This window comes from Pseudorca crassidens, chromosome 2 (genome assembly GCF_039906515.1).
Source record: "Pseudorca crassidens isolate mPseCra1 chromosome 2, mPseCra1.hap1, whole genome shotgun sequence".
Classification (NCBI taxonomy): Eukaryota; Metazoa; Chordata; class Mammalia; order Artiodactyla; family Delphinidae; genus Pseudorca; species Pseudorca crassidens.
Window position 1 is genome coordinate 61,576,944 of NC_090297.1, and position 27,689 is coordinate 61,604,632.

The 27,689-nt window shown below is 34.9% G+C and overlaps 1 protein-coding gene across 2 annotated transcripts in view; it reads right to left on the reverse strand.

The window, feature by feature from the left end:
- NEGR1 (neuronal growth regulator 1) overlaps positions 1 to 27,689 on the reverse strand; it is a 909,782-nt gene that overhangs the window by 268,555 nt on the left and 613,538 nt on the right. For both annotated transcript variants that reach the window (XM_067726571.1, XM_067726572.1), the window contains exon 4: positions 26,169 to 26,300. In XM_067726571.1, coding sequence (XP_067582672.1) covers positions 26,169 to 26,300 — 132 coding nt within the window. The remainder of the gene's footprint in view (positions 1 to 26,168; positions 26,301 to 27,689) is intronic.

Here is a 27,689-nt window from a genome sequence, read left to right on the forward strand (position 1 = left end):
AGTTAACAAGAAAGTTGAACTCAGTTAAGTAACTCTTTAGGTACAGAGTTAGGTATCTTTTAACTCAGGTCTGGAGTGACACCAGACCTAACACCTACTCTGCATATGAGTCTTCTGGATTCCGCAGGTACCCAGAAGTCCTTGCACAGAAAAATCCATGACATCCTGAGCTATTCTGTGGGAACAGTAAAGAGAAAAGAATTTCCCATTCACCACTAGGCCAGCAAGAAGAGAGAGGAAGGTATTTTATTTTAGGGGGTGCAGAAAGAACTGTTCTTGGCATCTGGGGTTATGAGCTTGAACTTAGGTTGGAGTTTCAAAACAAATACTGAGAAATTACTATTTAATACTAGGAATAGAGTTTAGATGCAATTAATTAGGTTCTGTGGTCCAGCTGGGAACCAAACATATATATGGTGTATAGCAGAAGGAGCTAACTAGAGCTTGTACAAAAATACATTTCAGTCTCAATACTGATACTAAACAGTGGTTTGACTTTCAGCATGTTACTGAATTTTTATAGAAATCAGTTATTCAATCTGCAAAATAGGAAACAACATAGAATGGTTGTGAGAGTTAAAATGAGATAATGTATATGAAAGTGTTTTGTAAAGTCTAAATTTTAAAAAATCGCATTTTCTTGTTTGAGAAAAGTGTTCCAAGGCACTAAAGACATTTCTGGGTGAGCATACTGTAAATTGGGGCTATCATTATTCTAAAAGTTACTGTCGAGAATGATTTTCTTCTTCTGTGACTCCAAGGTTTTGTGGTTTAATAATGAAAATAAGGGAGTCACTGTCTTCTAAATTTTATCTCTCAACTAAATATTATTAGCAGCTGGTAAGAAAAAAATATCACGAGGCCCCCTTATGACATTTTCTCTAAGCCCCAAGCTCCAATGAGCTATAATCAATGCAAATACAGTGGCTGCACAATGAAATGATTGCTGTGAGACAAGGGAAAAAAAAAAAACAAGGAAGGGAGAGTGACCCCCATGAAGTAGTATATTTCTTTTCTATCAGCACTTTCTTCAGTCCTCATTGGGTGCCTTGCTTGGTACAAATCTCCCAGCCAGTGGTCTCCTCTGCCTTGCTAACCACAATTTTGTTTTAATGTAACCCAAAGGGTACATCGCAGGACCTTTATTATTGTTCTTTTCTTGTAAGATACAGCTATCTGATGAAATAGATGAAAAAGTAAAATAATTCTACTCACTAAGTCTCCCTTGTAAATCATGAAAGGAAGAAAGGGAGAAGAGAGACTTAAAAGAATTCTGAGGGAAAGAGGATATTCCTAAAAAACAGCTGTTAGAAAGTAAATTATAAATGTCATGGCTGGCAAGCACCAAGCACGTTAAGATGCGTAGCTAACTTTGCATATTTTCACTGGAGAGAGTGTAAATAGCAATACAAAGCTTGGGCTTTCCAATCAGAAATATCACACTCCCCATTATGCAGTGTATGACCATGTGTGGGTCTTAAACTCTCAGAACATCATTTCCTTCATCTGTAAAATGGAGATAATAATAGACTCCCTTGGATTGTTGTAAAGATTAAGTGAGATAATGTAAGTAAGTGTTTAGCTCGGGGCTGGTACATTGTTAGTCCTCTATAATGGCAGTCATTATTCTGCCCCACATGTTCTCAGGGCAACCCTCTGTTTCAATTTCCATCCTCCATGATGCATTGATGGTGACAGGAGCCATTTGTTCCCACAATCTGCTCCCTGGATAGGATAAAATTGCAACTTACCACCATCCAGGCAGCATTGTCTTTACTGCACACTTTTTAATGATTAACAATCAATTACAATATCATCCTTTAAATCCAGTCTATAGCACTGTCAAATGATTATGCACTATAATTAAATTAATGATATTGAACTTTAATTTTAGTTGCATGGCTGCTTTTATTTGATGTCTGCTGTACTCTCATTGAGTGAACATTGGGTTCTGGTGTGAAGTTATTGTATTTATTTTACAGCCACAAAAGAGCAAATCCTTTAAAACAATAACCACAAATAGAAATATTTCCACATAAGCCCATTTGGAGGTACACATTTGCTATTCATTAATTTAGGATTTGACAATTTAACATAAGTTAAAATAAAAGCCTGTTTCACGGAGCATGTATCTCATTCTTCACTATCTCAGCATGACCACACTGATTCTCATGTTTAGTAATGTCCTTAAACATAATTTACAAATGAGGAAGTTAGTGGGGCTGGAGTAATGCATATATAACTTGCAGCATAGCTTCCTATGACATTAAAATCTTGTTAATCTGTGAAGGAAGAATCAAAATTATCAAGCATAAACCAGCATTTTCCATATAAAATGTAATCGGAAAATGCTAATAAGATTTATAGGTAACAAGAAATTGGATTATAACATCTATTTTAAGTCAATTTGAAAGTTGGCCTCAAAATTTGTGTCCTGATATAGACTGAGCCTCAGATTCTATTACATTATTTTTTCACAAAGCACATGCAGAAACACAGTAATAGATTTATAAAATACAGTAATAAAAGGAAAAGAATGCACACACCTCTCAAACAATTTATGCAAACGAGTAATACAAAATGTATGCATTATTAAATTTACACTATGAGGAAAGATAAGGAACTGGTCATTTATGTCTATTTAGAGGTAATCAAAAGGAGATAAAGATAATTTAAACCACATACTTTTCTTATGTGTATTTGGAACAGTGAGCAGCTATGATATATGGTAAAATGAATATTCATATTAAAAGCTTTTCTCTTTACTATATTACATTGAAGCTTAGCATCTATTTCATCAGTCAATTACATGGTGTGGTAAGAATATGATTTAATTCATAACAAAATTGGTATAATGCAGGAACTAATGAAGTGTTTATTCAAAATTTATCTAAAATGCTTAACTCTGAACACATTCTGAATGACTGCTCATTGACAAATTTAGTAATATCTCCTTACAAACTGCTTGTCTGGTCCGCCCAGAGCAAGTTTAGTATAATGTCCACAGCAAAGAATTCAATTGCATATGCATATAAGACCCATGTGTGGAAATTTCCTTGAATTGTGAACAGTCTTTTTAGTAGGAGGGCAGAAAAGGAAGTCTTCAAGATGGTATGTTCAAACACTCAGAGCCAGGAAACCATTGTGAATTCAGGAAACTTTAAGTACCTCTGAATGGGTGGGACATCAAAGAAGAATAAAGAACAGGGAGTCTGAAAGGACACTGAGTAAACAGGCAGAGAACAGAACAAGAAGAGAATAGCATGGCACATCAAGAGATTGACACAGAAAGGGAAGCCACAGAAGATTTTAAATAGGACAGTGACAGTATCTGATTTGTATTTTGTAAAGATTACTCTGGAAGTTACATGGAGGAGCTTGAAAATCAAATAGACATGGATTTGAATTTCAACTGTAATGTTTGCCTATTACTTTGTTTCTGGTCTCTCTATTTATCTCTGCTTCCATCCATACCACAGTATCTAAATTATAATGATGTTATACCCTCAATTTTTTTCTTCTTTAGGACTGTCTTAAGTCTTCTTGATTTCTTGCTCCTCCATGTCAATTCTAGAATCAGTTTTTCAAGTTTGACAAAAGTATCTATTGTGATCATGATTGGAATTGTATTTAATTTATAGATCAATCTGAAAACAATTAACATGTTCACTACATTTACAATATTGAGTTTTCAGATCCAAAAATACAACATACTTCTCTATTCATTTCAAGTCTCTTAAATTCATTTTAATAAAGTGTGTAACTTTTTCCATAAAGGGTTTACATATTTTCTCTAATATATATTTACAATTGTAAATGAATTTTTAAAAAATAACTACAGTTTCTGATTGTTGATGGATTATACAGCATCACTGCTAAAATCTCTTATTAATTTTAATAATTTTAATATAGATTATTTTGACTTACAATATAAAGCATGCTATCATCCACAAATAAAAATAATTTGAGAAGGGTTTTTTCTTCCTTTTTTTACATCTTTTATTTCTTTGTCTTTTTGTACTGCAAGTGTAAGAACCTGCACTAAAATGTTGAATATGGGTGCTAATTGTCAAGTCTTTTTCCTGATCTGAAATGGAAGCATATAATTTTTCAATATTAAGTAAGGTGCTTGATGCAGAAATTTTGTACATGCCTCTCATCAGGTGAAGTTCCCTTCTCTTCATAGTTTACTAAGAGTTTGTATAGTAAATATATGTTGAATTTTATAATATTTTTCTTGAATATACTAAAATTACCTTATGATTTTTCCATATATTTCAATAATACTGAAAATATTCTGAGCCATTTTTTTCTGTATTGACTTTTCCCACTTCCCCAATTCTGTGTAACATGTCCTTATGGAATTATATTCTATGTCTTTTAGACATTTATACAATATTCTTCATATCACTTTCTTAAATTCTATCTTTTGTTATCTCTGAATAGTATTCCATATAATTTCTCCAGATCATTGTTTGAATTCACTAATTCTCTCTTTAGCTATAGCTAACCCATTTTTCTGGTTGTGATGTTCTTCATTTCATTTATTCTAATTTTCATATCTGTAAATTCTGTACGATTTTCATTCATAATTGCTTATTCTTTACTGATATTCAAACTTCATTCTTATGTAAATTTATATTTCTGAAATTCAGAATCTGAAGTTTTTAAGTTTACTTTTCTTGTCTGTTGCTCTTACTGATTTTCATTCATGTCTCATTATTTCATTGTAAGTTATGTGATTTTTGGCTCTGAGATTTTCATTTTACTTGGTACTTTGCCTAGAGAAATTTTTAAGGAGTAGAATGAAGTCACACTTCTCCTGAGAAGATTTTTGTTTTTGTGTTTAGTTTTAGTTTTACTTTTCCAATTTTTGTTTTTTGAGTTTCCTGTGGACTTCACCTATTTTGGACAAGAGTAAATTCAATTAACATCTTTACCTTTTTAAAATAAAACTGCCTATGCGGCTGCAAATAAGTTGAGGTTATAGATTCTCAGAGGATAATTTTCTTCCATGAAATTAGGACAAGGTTTGTGATAGGAAAAATTCCTTAAATCTCCTTTTGAGACATGGAGTACATTTCTCATTCATCCTTATAACACTACAGATCTAGCCTTTCGGGGGTCTTAACTTTATGCAGGAGGGGTCTCCTATAGTTTTAATGAGCATTGAACTTAATCTCCTAATCCTAATAAAAAGCTATTAAAATTATAAAGTTACTCCTGAATATAGTTTTCCTTGAATCTGGTCTTTTTTGCTATATGGTATACTTGCTCCTGCTGTTTCTTAAATGGGCACCAAAAAAAGATATTTAAGAGTTTAATTTTTTATTTTCAGAAGTTTGGGATCTTGTCATTGTAGTTTGGGGATTTAAACATTTATTATTAAAGTTGGATCAGAAAATATGACTCATCCAATTTCTGCTTTGTGAGATCTATTGAGATTTTTTATTTTGTGTCCTGGTAGATAAACACTATTTATAAAAATTCTGTGGTTGCCATTAAACATAGTTTATTCTTTGAGGGTGCAAAATCCAATGTGCATATTAATTTAACATCACTAATATTATTATTAAAATTCTTTATCTTCTTATTTATTTCTACTTGATCCAGCAAAAGATGAGGACTTTTAAGTAAAACTTTCTCTAACCACTTGTGAATTGGTAAATATTTCCTATCTTTCTTTCTAAAAAGACTTGACATATATATATATATGTATACATATATATACACACATATATATACACATATGCACACATGCACACATATGTAGTTATATACATACATCCACACATATATTAATATATGTATTTTATATTACTTGACTAATAAGGTTCTTTATTGGTATGGATTATTAGGGAAGGCACTTCCATTTTCCTGACCTTATAATTCTATGTGGAGCGTTTTTCCCCAGAGTAATACTTCTGGCCTGTCTCACCATTCCCATGGGAGGAAGTTAACTGAATGTTGAATTGGAAGAAGGAATTATTCATGTTCTGTTTGGCACCTTCCATGTTTAGAACCATCCTTCCTAAAGAACCCATGCTTTGATTCTTGCACATGCTCTAGTGACAGAGGCAGGCTTTCCGTTTTGTCAAGCTCCTGAATCTCTCTCTCAATTGGTTCCAAACTCATGAGGGAAACATTAATTAGACTATTAATGTGCTCCCTTGAAATGAATATTTTAAAATTATTTTTACTTCTCTTTTAATTTTCCTTGAATTGTTTTAACAAATCTTTATCCATTCTTTAAGTTAAATTTTTTTATGTTACTTTGCTTTAGATTTGTCTTATATAGCAATATACCATTGATTATTATTGGATTGGCCAATAAGTGCCTTTGGTTTTTAAGTAAAAATAAAACACATTTTATATTTTCACCAAGAACTTTATTGAACAAGGTATTCACCCTTCTGCCATTTTTCAGGCAACTACATAATCCCATTTTCCCAAAATTTTTATCTTTTTGAGCAAAGAACTGTTCCAGGTGCCTTTTACAGTTTTCCAGGGAATTGAAATTTTTTCCATTAAGAGAATTTTGTAAAGCTGGAAATAAATGGAAATCCGAAGGTGCAATGTCTGGTGAATACAGAGGATGAATCAGAACTTCCCAGCCAAGCTGTAACAGTTTTTGCCTGGTCATCAAAGAAATATGCGGTCTGCGTTATCCTGATGGAAGATTATGTGTTTTCTGTTGATTAATTCTGGATGCTTTTCGTCGAGTGCTGCTTTCAGTTGGTCTAACTGGGAGCAGTACTTGTCGGAATTAATCGTTTGGTTTTCCAGAAGGAGTTCATAATAGAAGACTCCTTTCCAAACCCACCAAATACACATCACCTTCTTTGGATGAAGACTGGCCTTTGGTGTGGTTAGTGGTGTTTCATTTCGCTTGCCCCATGATCTCTTCCATTCCACATTATTGTACAGTGTCCACTTTTCATTGCCCATCACAATTTGTTTTAAAAAATGTTACGTTTTAAGTAGAGAATCACATGCAGAAATGCGGTCAAGAAGGTTTTTTTTGCTTAACTTACGTGGAACCCAAACGTCAAAGTGATTAACATAACCAAGCTGGTGCAAATGATTTTCAACACTTGATTTGGATATTTTGAGTATGTCAGCTATCTCCTGTGTGGTATAACATTGATTGTTCTCAATTAATGTCTCGATTTGATCGCTATCAACTTCAACTGGTCTACCCGGCCATGGAGCATTGTCCAGCAAGAAATCTCTATCACGAAAGTTCACAAACCACTTTTGACATGTTTGGTCAGTCACAGCACCTTCTCCATACACTGCACAAATCTTTTTTTGCATTTCGATTGTGTTTTTACCTTTCTTGAAATAATAAAGCATAATATGCCAAAAATGTTGCTTTTTTTCTTCCATCTTCAATATTAAAATGGCTACACAAAAATTCATCAATTTTGATGTCTTTTTTTATATGCATGCTGATATGATGGCTGTCACATACAATCTAACAAAATTACTTCAAATGAAGTTCAAGACAACTAAGTGCTACTGAAGCCATCTTATGGAAAAAAATGAACAAAGCTTTTGGCCAACCCAATATATTAGCACATAATAAACAGTAGTGTTTTAAAATACAAACTCACTATTATTTTCCTTTTAAGAGCACCATTGATCATATTAGTTATTTTAACTGATGTTCTCAATTGGTTTTCTCTTTTCTGTGTGTGAGTTCAAGTGTTCATGCTTCATGACTTTCCCTTCTCATTTTACTATATGTGGAAGAGATTTGCATTCATGCTTCCTGCATGTATTTTTATTGGGGTTTACTTTTCGCCTTTAACAATATTACTTATGTTTCTTGGATTATCAAAATTCAGTAATTAAATTATTTTATTTTCTTTGATAAATGAAAGATAACATTTAGCATGCTCTCTCTGTGTTTCCTCCTGTCTCCCCAATTATTCTGCTCTCCATTCTTCCATTCACCTCAATGTCTCTGTCAATGTTTCATTTGAAGAGTATAATCTGAGCTTTCATACACCGATCTTTTGTATTCAATATATTTACATTATATAGATTTAAATGCAAAACGTTTTTGAAGGAATTTATGAAATCTTGTTTATACCAATTGTTTGGAATTACATCTGAATTTAGCTAGTTTCAAAGACTATTGTCAGTACTTTGATTCTATTGTTTTTCTATTATTTAAACTATTAATGTTAATCTGGCAATTGTAAGCTAGACAGGCCTGTGAAGGGCATATTTGCTGAGATCTTGCATAGCAATAATCCCTTCCTGTTGTTATCAGACATTAATGATTCGTTCTTACATCACAACATACATCCCCCCAAATTCTATAAGCATTGTTCTATTACCAGTTGTTGTTTAGTACTGTAGAGGAGAAATCTTAGGAGAGTTTAAATTTTTTTATAACTTCTCTGTAGGAATGAATTTTTTTTTTTTTTTTTTTGCGGTACGCGGGCCTCTCACTGTTGTGGCCTCTCCCGTTGCGGAGCACAGGCTCCGGACGTGCAGGCTCAGCGGCCATGGCTCACGGGCCCAGCCGCTCTGCGGCATGTGGGATCTTCCCGGACCGGGGCACGAACCCGTGTCCCCTGCATTGGCAGGCGGACTCTCAACCACTGCGCCACCAGGGAAGCCCTGGACATCTTTCTATATCTTTATGATCCACTAGACTTTCTTCTGCTATGAAATGCCTATCATGTATCTTTTCATATTATGAGATTTCTTGGTTCATTTTTAATAGATGTTCTTTATATTTTCTGTATATTTAATCTTTGTTGGCTTTATGTATTTCAAAACCTTCCTCAGTTTGTGGCCTTTCTTCTTGCTGTCTTTCATAAAAAAAGTGTTAATTTTAATATGATATACTATATGTCATTGTCTTTATAGTTTTCCTTTTCCTATTTAGTTTAAGGACACTATCCTTACCAAGGGTCAGAAAAATAGTCTCTTATGTTGTTTTTAGAGGATTTTAATGATTTACCTTTCACAATTACATCCTCAGTTTATCTGGAATTGATTTTATGTTGTGAGGTAGAGTTTCATTTCCTTTTGTTTTTTACTTATGAAAACTAATTGTTCCCAACCATTTATTAATGGTTTATTTTTTCCCTACTGATCTACAGTATCTTCTCTTTGATATATCAGAATCCTATATATTCATGGATCTGTTTGGGGGCTCCCTGTTCTGCCATAGTTATATATTTGTCTAATATCTCACTTCAAACTTATCATATAGTTATAATACATTTTGACATCTGGTAGGGTATATTTCCCACCTGATTTTTTTTTCCTTAGATGTTTCTTATACTATCAATATACATTTTAGAAATAGCTTGTCAAATTTCATGAAAACAACAAGTTTAATTTTTTATTTGAATTCTAATGAGTCTGTATTTTGTTTTGAGAGTAACAACATCTCTAAATATCCCTGAGTATGCTATACCTCTCCATTTAATTAGGTCTTCTTTAATGTATTTAAATAATACATTGTATATATATATATATATATATATATATATGTGTGTGTGTGTATATATATATATACACACACATATATATATATATATATACACATATATGTGTTTGTGTATATATATTTATATCCTCAATACATTTATATTTTGTTGATATTCTAAACATTATTTTTCTTAATTGGACTTGCTTTTCTTGCTGATTTATAGTAATACAACTTAATTTGGTATATTGATTTTATATCTATTAATCATGACAAGCTCTTATTTATTCTATTTATCTGTAAATTCTTCTGGGTTTTGTACATAGACAATCACATCATCTTAGAATAATGGCAGTTTTAGTTCTTTTTTTCAAATAATTTTACCTCTAATTTTTTCTTGTTGTCCTGGCTTGGCTAGGAAAAGTAATGAAAGGAGTCATCCTTGTCTTAGCTGATTTTAAAGGGAATGTAGTTACATTTCTTCCATGTGTATGATACTTTCTGTAGCTTTTTATTGATGTCTTTTGTTAACTAAATATATTTCTAGTTCGCTAAGAGATTCTTTTTTTAAATTGTTCAATTCGGGTAGCATCATATTCTTTTATCATACTTTAATTTTCTTTATTTCTTTGAAGCATATTAATATTTTGTTCATATTCTATTTGGGGTATTTCTAATATTTGTATTACGCACGTCTTATAGTTTGTTTTTCTGCTGGTGGCTTGCTTTCTCATTTGTGCACTGTATTTTTGATAGAGGACTCATTTTACTTAAACACTCCTTATGGAAAATTTTTTTTTTCTTTGGTGGTATGCGGGCCTCTCACTGTTGTGGCCTCTCCCATTGCAGAGCACAGGCTCCGGACACACAGGCTCAGCAGCCATGGCTCACAGGCCCAGCCGCTCCACGGCATGTGGGATCTTCCCGGACCGGGGCAAGAACCCCTGTCCCCTGCATCAGCAGGCCGACTCTCAACCACTGTGCCACCAGGGAATCCCCTCCTTATGGAAAATTTTTGAGGTCTGTGTTTAAAATGTGTTCTATAGAGAGCATTAGTTTCTCTTCTGTCAGACACCTAAGGGGCCAGTCACCCTAGAACCACTTTAAACTAAAATTTCTACTTAGCATGTTTTAGACTTTACAGGGAATGTGAATCCAGTCTCAAATCTATCAATAGATGAGTGAACCTTGTGATTGGGAATTCTCGGAGAATAATTTTCTTTCCTATAACTCCTGTCCCTTGCCCCATACCCTGTATCAAGATGGGCACAGGCATAGCACAGTGAGCTTTTCTTGTTTGTTTGCGTTCTGTTTCACCCCTGAGTGTGTTACCCTTTCATTGCTTCACATTTATGGAAGGGGGGGGGCATCATTAATGTGAGTTTCTGTGCCAAAAAGACCCAGCTTTTGTGTCAAGTCTCTTAAGATTGGCAAGTTAAAACCAGATTCCACACCTCCAGGGAGCAGCTGGTCAGGGCTCCTTGCCTGAAGGAATAGCATTTTGTGATAACTTTCAGGCTTCCAATTTGTTTTTCTTATATTGACACAAGCTTTGCCATGCTGAAAAAGACAAATTTTCATGTTCTATATAGTTTCTAGCAATTTCAGATGTTCAATACTGGGAGGGGTTTTTCTCCACATCTAGTATAGTTGATGGTAGGAAGTAACAGGTCACCAGCTTTCTCTGCATCACAATTGGTCATTTTTATAATGCACCTTATTGGTTTTTCCTTCTCCTTTCATCTCAGCCTATTTCCTATGCTTTGTGATGTCATTTTTGTGGAGGAAATGCCTTCTTGTTTCATATAAAGTATGTTTAATAAGTTTTTGAACATTTTCTCCCTTTTGCTATAGCCAATCATTTAAATAACATATTCATCTTCAAGTTTTTTAACGTGTACTCTTTTTTTTCTTATTCCAGTGCATATTTGTGTATTTACTTAAGTTCCCCACCACACTGCATTTCTTACTGTGTAGAGTTCTGATTTGAACTGATGCTTCCCAGCACATAGGTATGTAGTTTGTAAATACCCTATTCACTCTCTCCCTGGTTGGATGCATTTTTTAAGCCAAAGTATAGAGCATGACCATGGTCACAGCTATTCTCCCCTGTCCTGTGTCTAGCAGGATGAATCAAATACAATTTATAGGATCAACTTGAGTTCCTCTCCTACCTCTTGTTCCTGATATTATAATACTTGAAACCAATGGAAAGCTACAATCCCCAACATGGTCTGGTTTTAGTACTCTTCTTTCTCTTCCTACATACAAAGTTTTAAATTCTGAAAACATACGCCATAAAATGCAATGGACCAGTGGATAAAGGAAGGTAGGGTGAGAGCAAGGGAATAATATTCTGACTGCCTTCATAACTGCAACCATATACAGAGAGGAGGATGTCCAGTTTTGTCTTTGGTACAAGTTTTGGTACAAGTCTGGAAGTTTCTAAGCCAGGAAGCAGAAGCTCAGGGAGAAAAATTAAGTTCTCTGTTTTCTTTCAGGAAGGCTGGGCTGTTTCTTCCATGAGGCTAAGCGAGGTATAGCATTGTTTTTTTGTTTGTTTTTTGTGTTCTAACTCCATAAGCTTTTTACTTTGTAGAAATGCCTTCTGAATACTGGCTTTGGGTTAGTATTAAGTTTTGGAGGTTTTCCAACTTTTGTTCCATTTTCTATGTCTCCAAGTCACATTTTGTCAGGAAAGTTCATATCAGAGGTTGATGGCCAGATACTATTTTGAATCCAGTTGTATTTTTTTAGCAAAATCATATGAAGCCTCAAAGGCATGATATTCATAGATTGTTGTTTGTTTTTTTTTTACCATGACTAACAAAATTTGCAAATATAAATTCAGTAGACTATGCTTCATCTTGGAGGAAGAAGAGATCCATTATCTCCTTACTCTTCTCAGGAATCTTTTAATCATTGCTTCTGGCTAGATTTTTTAAGAAAGATATGAGGCAAGAATGTCTAATCTATACAGAAGATTTGAGCCCATATCTTTGATTATACTAGTCAGAAGAGGCTCAGCTATGGTAACAAATAGATCCAAATGTGCAATGAGTCGATGAAAAGGAAGGTTATTTCTCATTCACCTAATAGTTCATAATGTTTCAGATCAATGAAAGGTTAGGAGTGAAGTGAGGTAGTGAGGTAGGGGTATTCTTTGGCATAAAATCACTCAGTGGCTCAAGATAATGAGAGCTTTGTTTTCTTTAACCTGTAGCTTTCCAGATCACCGTGGGGGATTACTATTCCAACTAGCCAGGAAGAGTAACAAGCATGGAACTGAGCAATGGGAAGCTTTATAGGCCAAGCCTGGAAATGGCCCATGTCATTTCTGCTCATATTTCATTCACTGGAACTCAGTCACAGGGCCAAAAGTAACCCTTAAACAGGTTAATCACTGTAGTCCAAGTGGGGAGAGGTGGGGGCTGGGAGTGGGGTAAGGTGTTCTAGACGGAGATAAAAATAGGTTTTGATAAACAACTTGAAATTTCTACCACATTGGATTATCTAGAAAATTCTATCAGGACACTAGATTCTTAGAGTTATGCAACTTGACTCCTAAAAATCCATAGATTATCAGATTCATCTCTTTCCTGTTAGGTTGTGCAGAACAGCTCATGCCACGCTTTAGCAAAGACTGCATCTGCATGAGAATTGCACTGAGCTTCAAAGTCCTTTCGACACTCACAGAGAAAAATAGAACAGTTTGTAAAACCAATACGCTCACAAATGTGAAACAGCATTAACAAATGTAGTATTTGTGAACTTCAGCTGATTGCTGATACACCTCCTCCATCCTGACATGTCAAGGTACACTAGTTGGTTGAAACAAATGTGGAAACACTCTCAACATCTGTTCTAGGCTACAGAATGCTGATATGTTTGGACTAGGTCAAAGTATGATTTATTGAAGAAAAAAATTAGTATGAATTAAGCTAATATGTCTCACTATATTATTTAAAAACCTAGAAATATTATCCGAATCCCTAACTCTAACTCTGAAACAACTGGGGAGTGGGCATAAGATATAAATTACCACCAAACTACTTTTAAGTTTTTGATAAACTGAATGAAGTATGACCTCATTAAGACTGGAATATACAGAGAGTGTTCTAAATAGGACTTTATCATCTTTCATTTTACCTATGAAAACTGTAACTGTTTAATGCCCCCAGCACAGCGGGCATTTTTTGGGGGGGAGTTGTTTTTATTTTGGGGGGTTTTTACATTGCTGTTACCTTTACTGTGTAGAGCAAGCAGGTAGGTTGCTGAGACTTCATTACATTCACTACTGAACAAAATCTCTTATTTCAGACAATGTATGAACAAACCTATTTTGAGTGCAGCATCATTCCCAAGGATTATTTACTGTGATTGTTTTATCTATTCACTGGAATCCTAATTCCCTCGGTTCTTCACTTTATTTCAGTGACAGCCATTCTGACAGGTAGCACCTGTGTATATTCTCATTATTCAAACCTTTTCCTCATTACCCACAGTGATCCTGTCTCCTTACCCTTCAGACTAGGCTATCTTTCTCAAAGACTCTGAAGTTTACAGAGTTTACTGAAAATAATTAAATCTTATTTTGATTTACATGGAGGCAGGCTGGTATAATGAAATAGCCTCAGACCTAGAATCAGGATTTCAGGATTCCATTTTGAGTGTTTCTGTGAACTCTGTGATCTGATTTCAAAAGCTATCTAAGCATACATCCATAACACGAAGGAACTTGGGTGATCTTACAATACTATCAACTTTCAAATTCCATGTGTGCTTATATTATATTTATTTATTTATTCAACCTATAGACATGAATCACCAGGCAATATGTTAGGTACTGAAATTAAAATAATATGTACTGGGCTTCGCTGGTGGCGTAGTGGTTAAGAAACAGCCTGCCAATGCAGGGGACATGGGTTCGAGCCCTGGTCCGGGAAGATCCCACATGCCATGGAGCAGCTGAGCCCATGTGCCACAACTACTGAAACTGCTCTCTAGAGCCCACGAGCTACAGCTACTGAGCCCATGTGCCACAATTACTGAAGCCCACATGCCTAGAGCCTGTGCTCTAAAACAGCCACCGCAATGAGAAACCTGCACACCGCAACGAAGAGCAGCCCCCACTTGCCACAACCAGGGAAAAGCCTGCACGCAGCAATGAAGACCCAACACAGCCAAAAAAAAGAAAAAAAAAATACTAATATGCACTAAACCTTCTTTATGCCTTAACTTAGTTAAATGCTCAGTCCCCACTTAATAGTTGAAGAAACTGACACACACAAAGCTTAATAATTTGAGCAAGCTGGCATAGTAGTAAGTGGCAGAGCTAGAATTCAAAGCCAAGGTGACCAGCTGCAGAGCCTGTCCTCAAAACTATGTGCATACTGCCTCAAGCACAAAAGTGAATACGAGTTGTCCCCTTCTTCAGAGAGCTCACAGGCCACAAAGGAAGGTTGACATGTAAACAAAAAGGGCAGTGTGATGCGTGCTATATATCAATACTATTACTTACAATGTAGGTTGTTTGCTTTGTGCTAGTTGCACTGTTGTTTTACATATGACACAATTCTCAGAAGAAATCTTCAAGGTAGGTATAATTATCTCCAGTTTTTTGTTTTGTTTTGTTTTGTTTTTTAATGTAGGAAAACTGAGCCTGTGAGAGGTTAACTAATTTTCCCAGTACTCCATAGTTAACAAGTGACTGAGCTGGGATTAGAAATCATGTTTGTCTGATTTCAAATCCTGTTTTTGTTACCCTCTGTCACATTCCACTGCATAAACAGCAACCTTACTTCGAAATTCTCTGAAATTTATTTCTCCATTGTTGTACTTACTCTTTCCATGAAATTACAATTTTAAAGTTAAAAATATAGTTTGACCAAATTTGCCAACAGTGCATGAGAGAACAAAATTATCATCCTTAATAACTTCTCAAAGAATTTACAAACCAAAAGAATAAGATTATTTAGAATCATTTGACACTAAAGCCAAACAGTTGCTTTAAACCTTTGCTTCCTGTCTGCCTGCAGTTGAATCTACACTGTCCCTAAAAAACTTAGATAGTTGTATCAGAGAAACACATCAGAATCTCAGAATGAGGGAATACCATAGACATGATTATCTCATTTTACAAATGAGGCAATTAATACTAAGAAGTTTAACTACTTTGTCCAATGTTGTATAATAGGTTAAGTAACTAAATTAAAAATAGAATTCAGGGGCTTCCCTGGTGGCGCAGGGTTAAGAATCCGCCCACAAAGGCGAGGGACACAGGTTCAAGCCCCGGTCCGGGAAGATTCCACATGCCATGGAGCAACTAAGCCCGTGCACCACAACTACTGAGCCTGCGCTCTAGAGCCCGTGAGCCACAACTACCGAAGCTCGCGTGCCTAGACCCTGTGCTCCGCAACAAGAGAAGCCACCGCAATGAGAAGCCCACGCACTGCAACAAAGAGTAGCCCCCGCTTGACGCAACTAGAGAAAGCCCACGCGCAGCCAAAAATAAATCAAATAAATTAAAGGGCTTCCCTGGTGGTGCAGTGGTTGAGAGTCCGCCTGCCGATGCAGGGAACATGGGTTCGTGCCCCGGTCCCGGAAAATCCCACATGCCACAGAGCGTCTGCACCCGTGAGCCATGGCCACTGAGCCTGCGCGTCCGGAGCCTGTTGCTCCGCAACGGGAGAGGCCACAAAAGTGAGAGGCCCGCGTACCGCAAAAAAATAAATAAATAAATTAATTAATTAATTAAAAAATAGAATTCAGATCTTCAGCCTTTCTGTCTTACACTCATTATGCTGTAATCTCTAAACATACATGTTTACTATAATCACCTAGTAAATTTTCAAATATTTATTCATTTATTTATAAGTAAATATAATAAAGACTGAATAATTCAGTATATTTGGGGAGTGGTTATTCAGGAATCTGTATATTTTAATATTTCCAAGATGGCAAGGAAATTCATTGCTAATTCCCATTATATAAATGTTTTTTTAAAATTTTGGTTTAGTATTTTTATACATCTGGGTAGAAATAAGAGGAAAGGAAAGGGAAGAAACAAACAGAGAAAAAGATAATGAGAAAAATGTAGCAATGGGCTACTGATGGTGAGAAAGAAAGAGAAAATGCATACAAAAATGAAGGAAGGAAAGAGGGGAGATGGGGGAAGCAAGCTCTAAAGTACAAAGGAAGTTTCCCAACAGTTTGACCCCTTTTTCCAAATTTACCTACCCTAACTCTTCTACATATTGCCTTTGTTTATACTATTTCTACCATATATTTCCCCTAATCTTCACTCCCTTCAAACACACACATACACTTACACAAAACACACACATATGTGCAAGAGCAGACATGAGAATACTTGACAATTCTTGTGAAGTTCAATCATGATGATGTGGAAAAGACCCAAGAAGATTAATTCTGTGTTGCTCTCAAGTGTTCCATTAAAAAATAATTCAATTCCATAAATTATCTTGCTTGATATACATGCTCACTGAGGAAATTTGCCAATAAAGTTGGACTTAAATAAATATGGGTTTATAAGCTGTATGTTTGTTTCAAATTCCAAGATCAGTTTGAAGAATATATTCAGAAGGAGGCACCTTGAAGTTTTCAGAGTTTGACCCTTGGGCAGCTTACTAGAGCATGGATCTAAATGAGAACACCATCACAGAAGCAAAAGCACACACAAAAGTGTGTGACAAATATATTTGTTATTTCTTTCCTGACTTTACCACTTTTCTTCGGTTTGGCGTGGAATTATTTTCAACCTAAAGCATTTTCACTTTTAGAAATTGCTTTCTTACTGCTAATTGATGGGCAATCTCTATTATATGTATTACTTGAAAAATATCTTTTTTTTTTTTTGAAGCAATAAGTGCCAACCTAGGAAGAACAAGACAAACAAAACAAACACAGACTGTCCTCTAGCAAAAAGTCTTGCTCATGCTCATGTACTAAAGCAAGAAAATTGTTTCATCTTTCACTTTTAGAAAAAAATAGAAATAATAAAAATATGCACATTTGGTTACTGCAGATACATTTTGACTTTCTATGAACAAAAGGGTCAAAGATCACTCACCCACCCTTAACACTAAAACTCCTCTCAAAACCTCTGATAAAAGTATGAGAGAATACATTTAAGTTAAATTGGGTAACAGATTAAGTAAAAATAGCCTTGGCACCCTAGTCATTAACTGAAGTGTAAGTCTTAGATTTAAAACAAAGGACCAATTATGTTTCCCTCAATAGAAGAAATCATGTATTCCTTAACTGCATGTTTAATAACAGAGTTTAGCTTCAACTAAGGAATTATATAAACCATAGAATTAAATCTGAACTTTTTATATCATGAAAGTTCTAAGGTGAAAAGAAAAGGTTTAATTTGTAGATATTTATGTCGGTCTATTGAGTAGAAATGTTTTATTTAAAAATGTTTTCTGGGTGATTATCCATACATTTCTAATATTCAGTGCTCAATATCCATAAGGATTTTCCTTCAAATTTCTTAGTTCCTCATGTCTCTCTTAGCTGTAGTTGTTTTCAATAGTGTCATTTTAATTTTTTCCTTTACCCTTGCAATGACAAAACAGAAACCTTCCAAGTACAATCCATGGATGTAGGGAAGAAAAATATTTAAATACATTTCTTTAATATTCAGATGTGTCTCTGAATAGTTTTATCATCTCAAAGTTATTCTTCTTTGATTGTGAAGCACTGGATCTATGTCTGCCTATGAAAACTCATGAACTCCCATTGAATCTGGCCCTGCCTTCCTCTACACTACCCATCCTCCTTTCTGTTTCCCTTTTTGGTCTCCTTCAGCTCACCGCAGCCTGACAGATCCAGCCTTGTCCCCTAATTCCTATGGGGTTAAGCAAATGCTGCTGCTATTGCCACGGAGCCCTCACTCCTTTATTTCCTGTTTTTTTTTTTTTTTAGTATCTATCAAATTCAATTTTATCCTTCAGACACCATCAGGGCCAAGGCCTCTTGGAAGCTTTCACTGATACCCCAAGGTGTCTTTATGATAGCCTTGCATAGCACCTTATGATTGGTTTATCAAAGTACTTGCCACACTTTACTACAACTTCATGGTTCTTTTTTTTTTTTTTGAATTTTTGAATTTTATTTTTATTTTCTTTTTATGCAGCAGGTTCTTATTAGTCATCAATTTTATACACATCAGTGTATACATGTCAATCCCAATTGTCCAATACATCACACCACCATCCCAAGCCCCCCGAGGCTTTCCCCCCTTGGTGTCCATACGTTTGTTCTCTACATCTGTGTCTCAACTTCTGCCCTGTAAACCGGTTCATCTGTACCATTTTTCTAGGTTCCACATACATGTGTTAATATACGATACTTGTTTTTCTCTTTCTGACTTACTTCACTCTGTATGACAGTCTCTAGATCCATCCACGTCTCAACAAATGACTCAATTTTGTTCCTTTTTATGGCTGAGTAATATTCCATTATATATATATGTACCACATCTTCTTTATCCATTTGTCTCTCGATGGGCATTTAGATTGCTTCCATGACCTGGCTATTGTAAATAGCACTGTAATGAACATTGGGGTGCATGTGTCTTTTTGAATTATGGTTTTCTCTGGGTATATGCCCAGTAGTGAGATTGCTGGATCATATGGTAATTCTATTTTCAGTTTTATAAGGAACTTCCATACTGTTCTCCATAGTGGTTGTATCAATTTACATTCCCACCAACAGTGCAAGAGGGTTCTCCACACCCTGTCCAGCATTTGTTGTTTGTAGATTTTCTGATGATGCCCATTCTAACTGGTGTGAGGTGATACCTCATTGTAGTTTTGATTTGCATTTCTCTAATAATTAGTGATGTTGAGCAGTTTTCATGTTCTTCTTGCCCATCTGTATGTCTTCTTTGAAGAAATGTCTATTTAGATCTTCTGCCCATTTTTGGATTGTGTTGTTTGTTTCTTTAATATTGAGCTGCATGAACTGTTTATATATTTTGGAGATTAATCCTTTGTCCATTGATTCGTTTGCAAATATTTTCTCCCATTCTGAGGGTTGTATTTTCATCTTGTTTATGGTTTCCTTAGCTGTGCAAAAGCTTTTAAGTTTCATTAAGTCCCATTTATTTATTTTTGTTTTTATTTCCATTACTCTAGGAGGTGAGTCTAAAAGGATCTTGCTGTGATTTATGTCATAGAGTGTTCTGCCTATGTTTTCCTCTTTTGTCTTTCTCTTCTCTTAGATGTTGAACTCCTTGAAGACTGATATCCCTGGCCCTAAGACCTCAATAGTATCATAGTAAGCAATAAGTAAATAGGTAAATAAATACATATATAAATGTAGATATACTGAAGTAAATCTTCATTATCACATATGAACTAGTACTTCATTTAGAAGAAAAACAATATGTGGTTTTTAATGTCCTGAGTTGTTCCAGGTAAGTGTTAATTAGCTTATCAAGAAATTTAAAAACAGGAGAGTAGCTTATATTATAAGCAGTATAAAAAGATGAGGAAAATGGAAAATAAAGGTAGGGGCACAAAATGGAACCAGAAGTGAAAACTTAGGTGATAATTGTGAATTCAAATAACTCTCATTTTTCTTCTGGTCCTATGGTAGTATCTTTGTACAATTCCAACCCCGAATGCTGAGCTTTTCTCTTTTTTTAAGGTGATATCTATTTGTCATCTGCAATTTCTTCTAGTCTTAAGTCTGATGTGTCTGCCTAACTTGCCCAACGTTTTGGAGAAAACTTTATGAATAGCCTAAGAAAACTGGTCCCTTCGCTAGAATCTTCTTCCTCCTCTTACCTCTCCCTGATGGCCCCTCATTTCAGGCTTTGATACAATTGTAATAAGTTATACTAATTGGTACATTCTATTCCACATGTTTGGAGCTAGTTATATTGGAAGATAAAGTGCAAATTTGCATAAATGAATATGTATCAGATGCAAAGTAATGTACAAATATGTGCTTGTGATTTACTGGATAAAATCTTAGTTCACAGTGCACTCAGAAATATCTTTACTGTTTGACCATAGGAAGAATTACTCAATTCTATTTTACTGGAAATTGTGTGTGCAAAATAATTTCTGATACCAAATACAATGAATGATCTTACTGACATGAGCGAAAACTGAAATAATATCTAGACCTCTTTTTACCTTAATCTAGTTGACTCTATATTTTTTCTGGTTATTAATACTTTCCTTTGTTCATGTCTTTTCACCCTTGAAAATCAGGGGTGTTATGAAGTATTTTAATCTCATCAAACTTCAATTTTCTTATCTGTAAAAAAAACGGAATTAATGCTTTCTCCTTCTGGGTGAAAGCACTATATAAATGGCAGGTTATTTTTATTGAATCCACCTGAAAATTTTGGTTAAAAAAATGGTATCAGAAATAAGTTAGTCAACATACCATTCACTTATTGTTCTGGGAGAAAAAAATATATAATTGTGGAACAAACCTAATTATCTCTTTCCTGTTTTGCCTAGTAGAGTAATGCACTTGGTGAATGCTAATCTTTTAAATAATTCATCTGATAACTATTTTTTGAGTGCCTCCTATAAACCTGGTGCCACTCTGTGTGAGGGGAACACATCATTGTGCAAAGGAAAGGAAAACCCCTTAAGACATAGAGCTTACATTCTAGAGTAAATATGTGCAGAGAGAGATGTATATTTTTTCAATTGCCAACGGTGGGCCAGTCACTGTGATAGGTGCTATGTGTATATTATCTCATTTAATCCTTACCCAAACCCTGAAAATTATCTATTATTGCCCCAAATTTACAGAATTGGAAATCGAGACTCAGAGAGGTAAAGTGGTTTCCCAAGGTCTCAAAGTCCAGTAAATTATAGAACAAGAGTTCAAATAAGTTACACCTGACTATAAGGTCCGTATTTCTAAAAGAGTTCCTCTTAACTGAAAAAGTACATATAAATAGAATGGAGAAAATACAACCTGTCACAAGATCAGAGAATCCTGCCCCTTTTACCAGCAATATTCATTTTGAAGCGTGAGGTCTTGCAGGCTTTCCTGATTTCTAAATCTGGGATTCTGCTTCCCTATAGAGATCTTTGTTATTTGATTAGTCTATGATACCATCTACATTTTCCAGATTCTAGATTTGGCTTCCGTGAATCAACTTTACTGATTATTTAGACCCTGGTCTCTCTTTTCCTGTTTTTCCCAGTTTAATTGAACCCATGGACTTTCTGGACATTCATTCTTCCACTTTTTAATTAACAATACAAATTATGGGACTAATATCCTCTAGGCTGCTTCCAGGGATGGAATACAAATGCAAATAAGACAGAGAATCTATCCAACTCCAATCCACTAGCTCCCTCTGGCTTAGCTAACCAACTGGTTCAAATTTTTTTCTCTCGTGTTATGTGTGTGTATGTGTATTAATTTCTCAAGGTCTGTTTATGATAACTGTCATGATTCCTTTTCATTTTTTAGTTTGTTTTTCAATTTGATAAGAAATATATATACATACTTACATATGTAATATATATGTAAGTATATATATACATACATATGTAAAAATGTGTAATATATATGTAAGTATGTAATATATTTCTTGTCCAATTGTGTGCAGGTGTGTGTCTATACATATATATGCAAACATATAAAGAAATGTACATATTCATATGTTTGTTATAACTATATTATATCATAAATTCATGAATATATTATATTCATATACAAATGAATAAGAGAAAATACAGAGAAAAACAAGGAGAATAATCACCTACAAAATCTCCCTACTCAGAAACAAGCTTTTGTATAAAATCTTACTATCTATAGTAAGGCTTTCTGTAAATAACTCAAAATGAACTTATTTATTCAATCAACCTAGTCCAATCTATACAAAATAAGTCAAATATGCCAATCATTTCACTAAAGTGCTGTTTAATTAAATTAAATAGAAATCCACATGAAAGTGCTATAAGTACAAAGTGTGTGGCAAAATATGATATTTATTATATGTATGAGATATATACATATAGTGAATGTGGCAAAGGTATTAGATGAATACTAAAACATGAAACATTTCTAACTTACAGGGAACCTAAATCTCTTCCTCAAATTGACTTATTGAATAACTGAGTCAACCAGAGCTTATGAAAATTTATTACATTTCATCTTGAACCCCATTTGGGAACAGGGACAAAGTTTCTCTTCAAATTATAACTCACAAAGCTACTGCAATTTTACATGCACCATCAATATTGATTAATAACCATGAAAAGAAGGGCTGTCTTGAACCTGACATAACTCTATCTTCAGGGAACCTTCAGGTTATCCTGGGACGTGAAGTTTGTGTTTGTTATAGAGCACTGTGCTCAAGTTTGGGTTTTGACAAACTAAAGTTTGTTCAGTAGGTTTTGGCTAATTTCCTTTGGGAAATCAGTTCAGTAAAATCCATGGATAGTGCTTCTAAAGGGGTAAAATCACAAAATTAATACTTTCCAAATTTCCTCATAACCAGGAACATACACACTTACACTCACACACCTACGCTACTTAACTATCACTGGTATACGTGTGATAAAATTATTCCAAACTAAGGCAAATTTTAGATCTTGACCAGAAGTCTGAACAAACTTACATAAAATATTGATTCAAGAGATGTAAATTTAATTGATCAATCAGTATTCAATACAATTCTTCATGGCACATTTAAGAAAATGTGAGCTATCAAAGGTATAATTTGAGAAGCAGCAGAAAACAACATTGAATGTTTAAAACCATTTAAAAAATCCTGTTGAGTCCATTTTCTTAATATTTTTAATACTGTGTTGGCACCAACATTTCCACTTATGATTGTACTTTAACTGAAATTAGTTCTTAATAAACATAGTCTGTATTATGACTATAATAAACACATCCTTAACCTTTTTTTTTTTTCACTTTCCCCTTTTTCCTTCCGGTTTTCCTTCTTAAGTTAAAGTTGGTTAACAACGTTTTCTTTTCTACCGATTTTTAGGTGTCTAAAACCCTGCAAAAGCCACTGAAGCACCCTTTTCAACTGATGGAATGTTTCTAGGCTCTGCTTCAAACTTTCCTGCTTCCATTTTGTGTTGGAAGACAATTCTCCACGGGTCTCTTGTGTTTCTGCACATCTTGTGAGCAGAGGCACTGACAGCTTTTGTTCCTGACAATCTTTTCAAGGAAGTTTGTATAGAGAACAGTCTTGGAAGATAGAAGAGGTAGTTCTCTCCATGGAGCAAAGGGCAGGTTTGTTTACAGTCCAGTATAATAAAGATAATTTCTCCCTCTGTGGCAAAGGGCAGGTTTGCTTGCTGCCATTATACAAAAAAAAAAATCGAGTTTCTAAGCTCAGGGAGCCTCAGCTATGACACAAACCCACTGTGTGTATAGGCATCAGCTAGCCCTCATCATATCACCCTGTAGTAATTAGGGCTTGGGGAACGGATGTAAGACAATACTCTGGCTACTGCTATCACTATGAGTAATAAACTGCCCCTTGTCTCTGTCTTCTGCCAGCAACCATGAAATTGTGGCAGATCCTTCATAGTTCTCAACATCTGTTTCCTTAATTTCTGTCCTTCTGCTTTATATATGGATTCTTTTCTCCACACAAATGCTTTAGATGATGACTCATTGGTTGGTGTGTCTTTCTTTCAATTCAATTTCTCTCCAAATATCTGCATCCTTACTTGACCTTTATCAGTCTAAAGTACCCACTTGTCCAGGAAAAAAAAGAGAATCGGATTACATAATAAGTGACAATGAACTAAAGTCAGAGAGATAAAAAGATAGAAAAGAAAGTGTGAATGCAAAAAATAGTGAGGATTATACATGGAGAATAGGCCCATGAAAATCCATATGGCAGCTTGTGTTCAATTGTATCCCCATTGGAGACATAAGTTTAGAGATATGTTGTTTCTGGGGGCTTGAAAGTAGGCTGCATTGCCAGGCTGGGTGCCTTGCTTGTTTGACAGATTGACTCTACCTTTTCTTTTCTTAGTGCTCACTGCTAAAAATATTACTTCCCTTGTACTCCTATTTCTCACCTCTTTTCCCAACCCTCCAACAATAAAATCTGTAGACTCATATTCAGATAAGCATGGTTAGTTATAAAATAATCAGGGATTTTTATTTGCTTATTAACTCTAATTTCAGAGAGTTCCAGAGGGATGAACAGTAACCCTCTGCAAAAGGAGTCCTGAGATTCAATGAGGACTTATCATAAATGCATAATTCCAGGCCGTATACCTCAAGGATTTTGATTCAGTAGGGCTGGTGGGGCACAGAAAATTTCCATTTCTAGTAAGCTTCTTGGGTGCTCTGTGGAAGTTTGTCTCAGAATATTATATGAGAAACTCTGCTACAGAAACTGCCTCCTTCTGGCATTATGCACATTTGCTCAGAGTCAACTCCAAATGTATATCTTAGTCACTGACAAATGTTAGTTGGTTGCAATGATTTGCCCTGGCAGACACTCAACTGTCTAGAGTGTTTTTTTTGTTGTTGTTGTTGTTTTTTTTGGCAGTACGCGGGCCTCTGCCTGTTGTGGCCTCTCCTGTTGCAGAGCACAGGCTCTGGACGTGCAGGCTCAGCGGCCATGGCTCATGGGCCCAGCCACTCCGCGGCATGTGGGAACTGCCCGGACTGGGGCACGAACCCGTGTCCCCTGCATCGGCAGGTGGACTCTCACCCACTGCGCCACTATGGAAGCCCGCCTAGAGTGTTTTGATAGTCATTTTTTGAACCATGAAACTGAGATTAATATTAATATGAAAAAACTGCTTAGTTTTAGCATTTGGGGATATATTTGGAAAATTTTCCTTCTGATCTATGGTACAATACAATGTACTCATTATTAGCAATGGCCATATATAGAAAGATGTATAAATGGGAGGAAAACACATTGGAAGCTATAGTTTGAAACCACTTTTGGTAAAATACTATTACCCCCAAAATATTTTATTTGAATAAGTTAAACCATGTGAAAATTTTTGAGAGAAAGACTAAAAGGGATTGTTTTTGAAAAGTAAAGACTATCGCAGTCATTGCTGTTGAGATCATAAGGTATGAAATAAGATAAATGAAAAAATGACTTTCATCACTGTTTTGAAATATATTTAGAGAAAAGGTATAACATAATGACACTGATGGTTCTGCAGGTATCTCTTAATATTCTAATTTCCTACTAATGACGTTCATGGGAAAATTACTTCTTCATTTTCTCAATGTTGTCCAAACTAAATAGAATTAAATACCCACATAATAGGAGTATCACAATAACAGCTTTTCTCTTTAAGTAGAATAGCACACTTCATGTCCATCAAATTTGATTGGGAATTCCACACTTAAATTTAGTCAGAATACACTCCAGGTGAAACCCATGAGAATGAAGATAACACCATGAGTATAGGATGCTTTAGAGATAAGGATACCACAGTTTAGAATGCCAGGGACTAGGATGATAATGGAAACACTGCCATCTAAACATTAAACTGAATTATTGTGGAATTACTTGGGGCAATTGATGTTACATGAACAATTTGATCAATATTCTAACATGTAAACATTTTCACTGCCAATAGGCAGTGTTTATCAATAGACCACCTCTTAAAAAATTGCAACATATGTTTCAGACAGTATTTTTCAGGTGTTTTATCTTTTCTTTGAAATTATATTGATAAAAGGTTATGGGACTTACAGTTTACGACAATTTTCACTTTTTTCACATCTGGAAATGACACATCATTTTCTGCACTGCATTCATATTCTCCAGCCTGGTCCCGTGTAATTCCATAAATGTCCAAATATTGTCCATTTTCAAATGGTTTCGCTACGTGAAGAAAAAAGTACAGTGTGTTTAATTGTAGCTGCTTGAGGCTTCATTCAAGTAAAACAAAGATGGTGTGTCTTCCTATTAGATATTGCTGACAAAATAATTCCAAATGTAACTGGGGAATTATTAAACCTTTTGTTCTCTTATATTCAGAGGTAAAGTCAGAGAAAAAAGCAGAAACTGAACAAGGGATACTGTAACAACTGTTTCCCCACAACAGGATATACATGTGTTCTTTTTAATTGATTGTGGTCTCCTAACCTCCTCACACATCAAATCAAGCTCTGCACATTTCTGTAATTGAGTTCAACAACCTCCTAGCAGTGTAGATGAAATTCACTAATATGACTTGCTACATATTGACTTTTATACAGTGTAAGCTAGCAACTTGACACTTAACCTAACTAAATGCTACTTTTCTTTTGGGGAAATCTCACACTCATTCTCAAAGTTTCAAGCTAGATGGATTGATAAAAGTATGGAGATATATTAAACCATTGCTATATTTCAGTTTCCATACTTTTAAGATTTCTAAGGGAGGTATACTATATACACTATACATAACCCACCTAATAAACCTCAGGAAAAAACTTTATGATTCTCAAACTAAGAGTTAAGTGGCTGTAAAAACAAACTAAATTACTTTTATTTTTTAATATTTCAGAGAAAACATTCTATTTGACTAAAAGTGACAGATTAAAAATACAGAGACATAATCATGGATAAAAGAATATTCCCAAGTGAATGGGATTTGAAAAGAAGACTCCTTTCTGAAATAATGGAATTTTTATTTATTTGAAAGTAGAGAATCATCGGGCAGGAGGTTCCTGATTATTAGAGATACTGCAGAGGAAGAATGGGCCTATGTGAATTTTAGGAGGAGGGATTTCATATATAATATCTATGTTAAAATTTTTTTATCCTTTGGGTTCCCTTGTCTGAGTATATCAGTTGCTGCATTGTTGCCCTCCAGGTAACTATGACTTTGCTAACTGAAATCTGCAGTGTTTAGAATATAGATGATTAAGTCATTTCTCTGGCTGATCACAATTTGTAGACAGAGGAGAGTTATATTTCTGAGATGATAGTTGGCTGATATGCTATTGTAGGTATACAGAGGTAAGCTCACAAAAGCAGCAGTTGTCTTCAAATTCATGTTCCTAAAATCTGATTTTATAATCATTTTCTTTGCTCAACTTGATATCTTTATCTGACTCCAAACACTAACATAATATTAAATTTTAATGTTCCCTTCTATTTCTCTTATTTTTAATTCTTACAATGAATATAATCTAGGCCTAAATGTGTCCATAAAAAACTACTGAAATATAGGGAGGACAAAATCTTTATTCATATCTAAGAATTTTTAAAATATAACTTGAATTA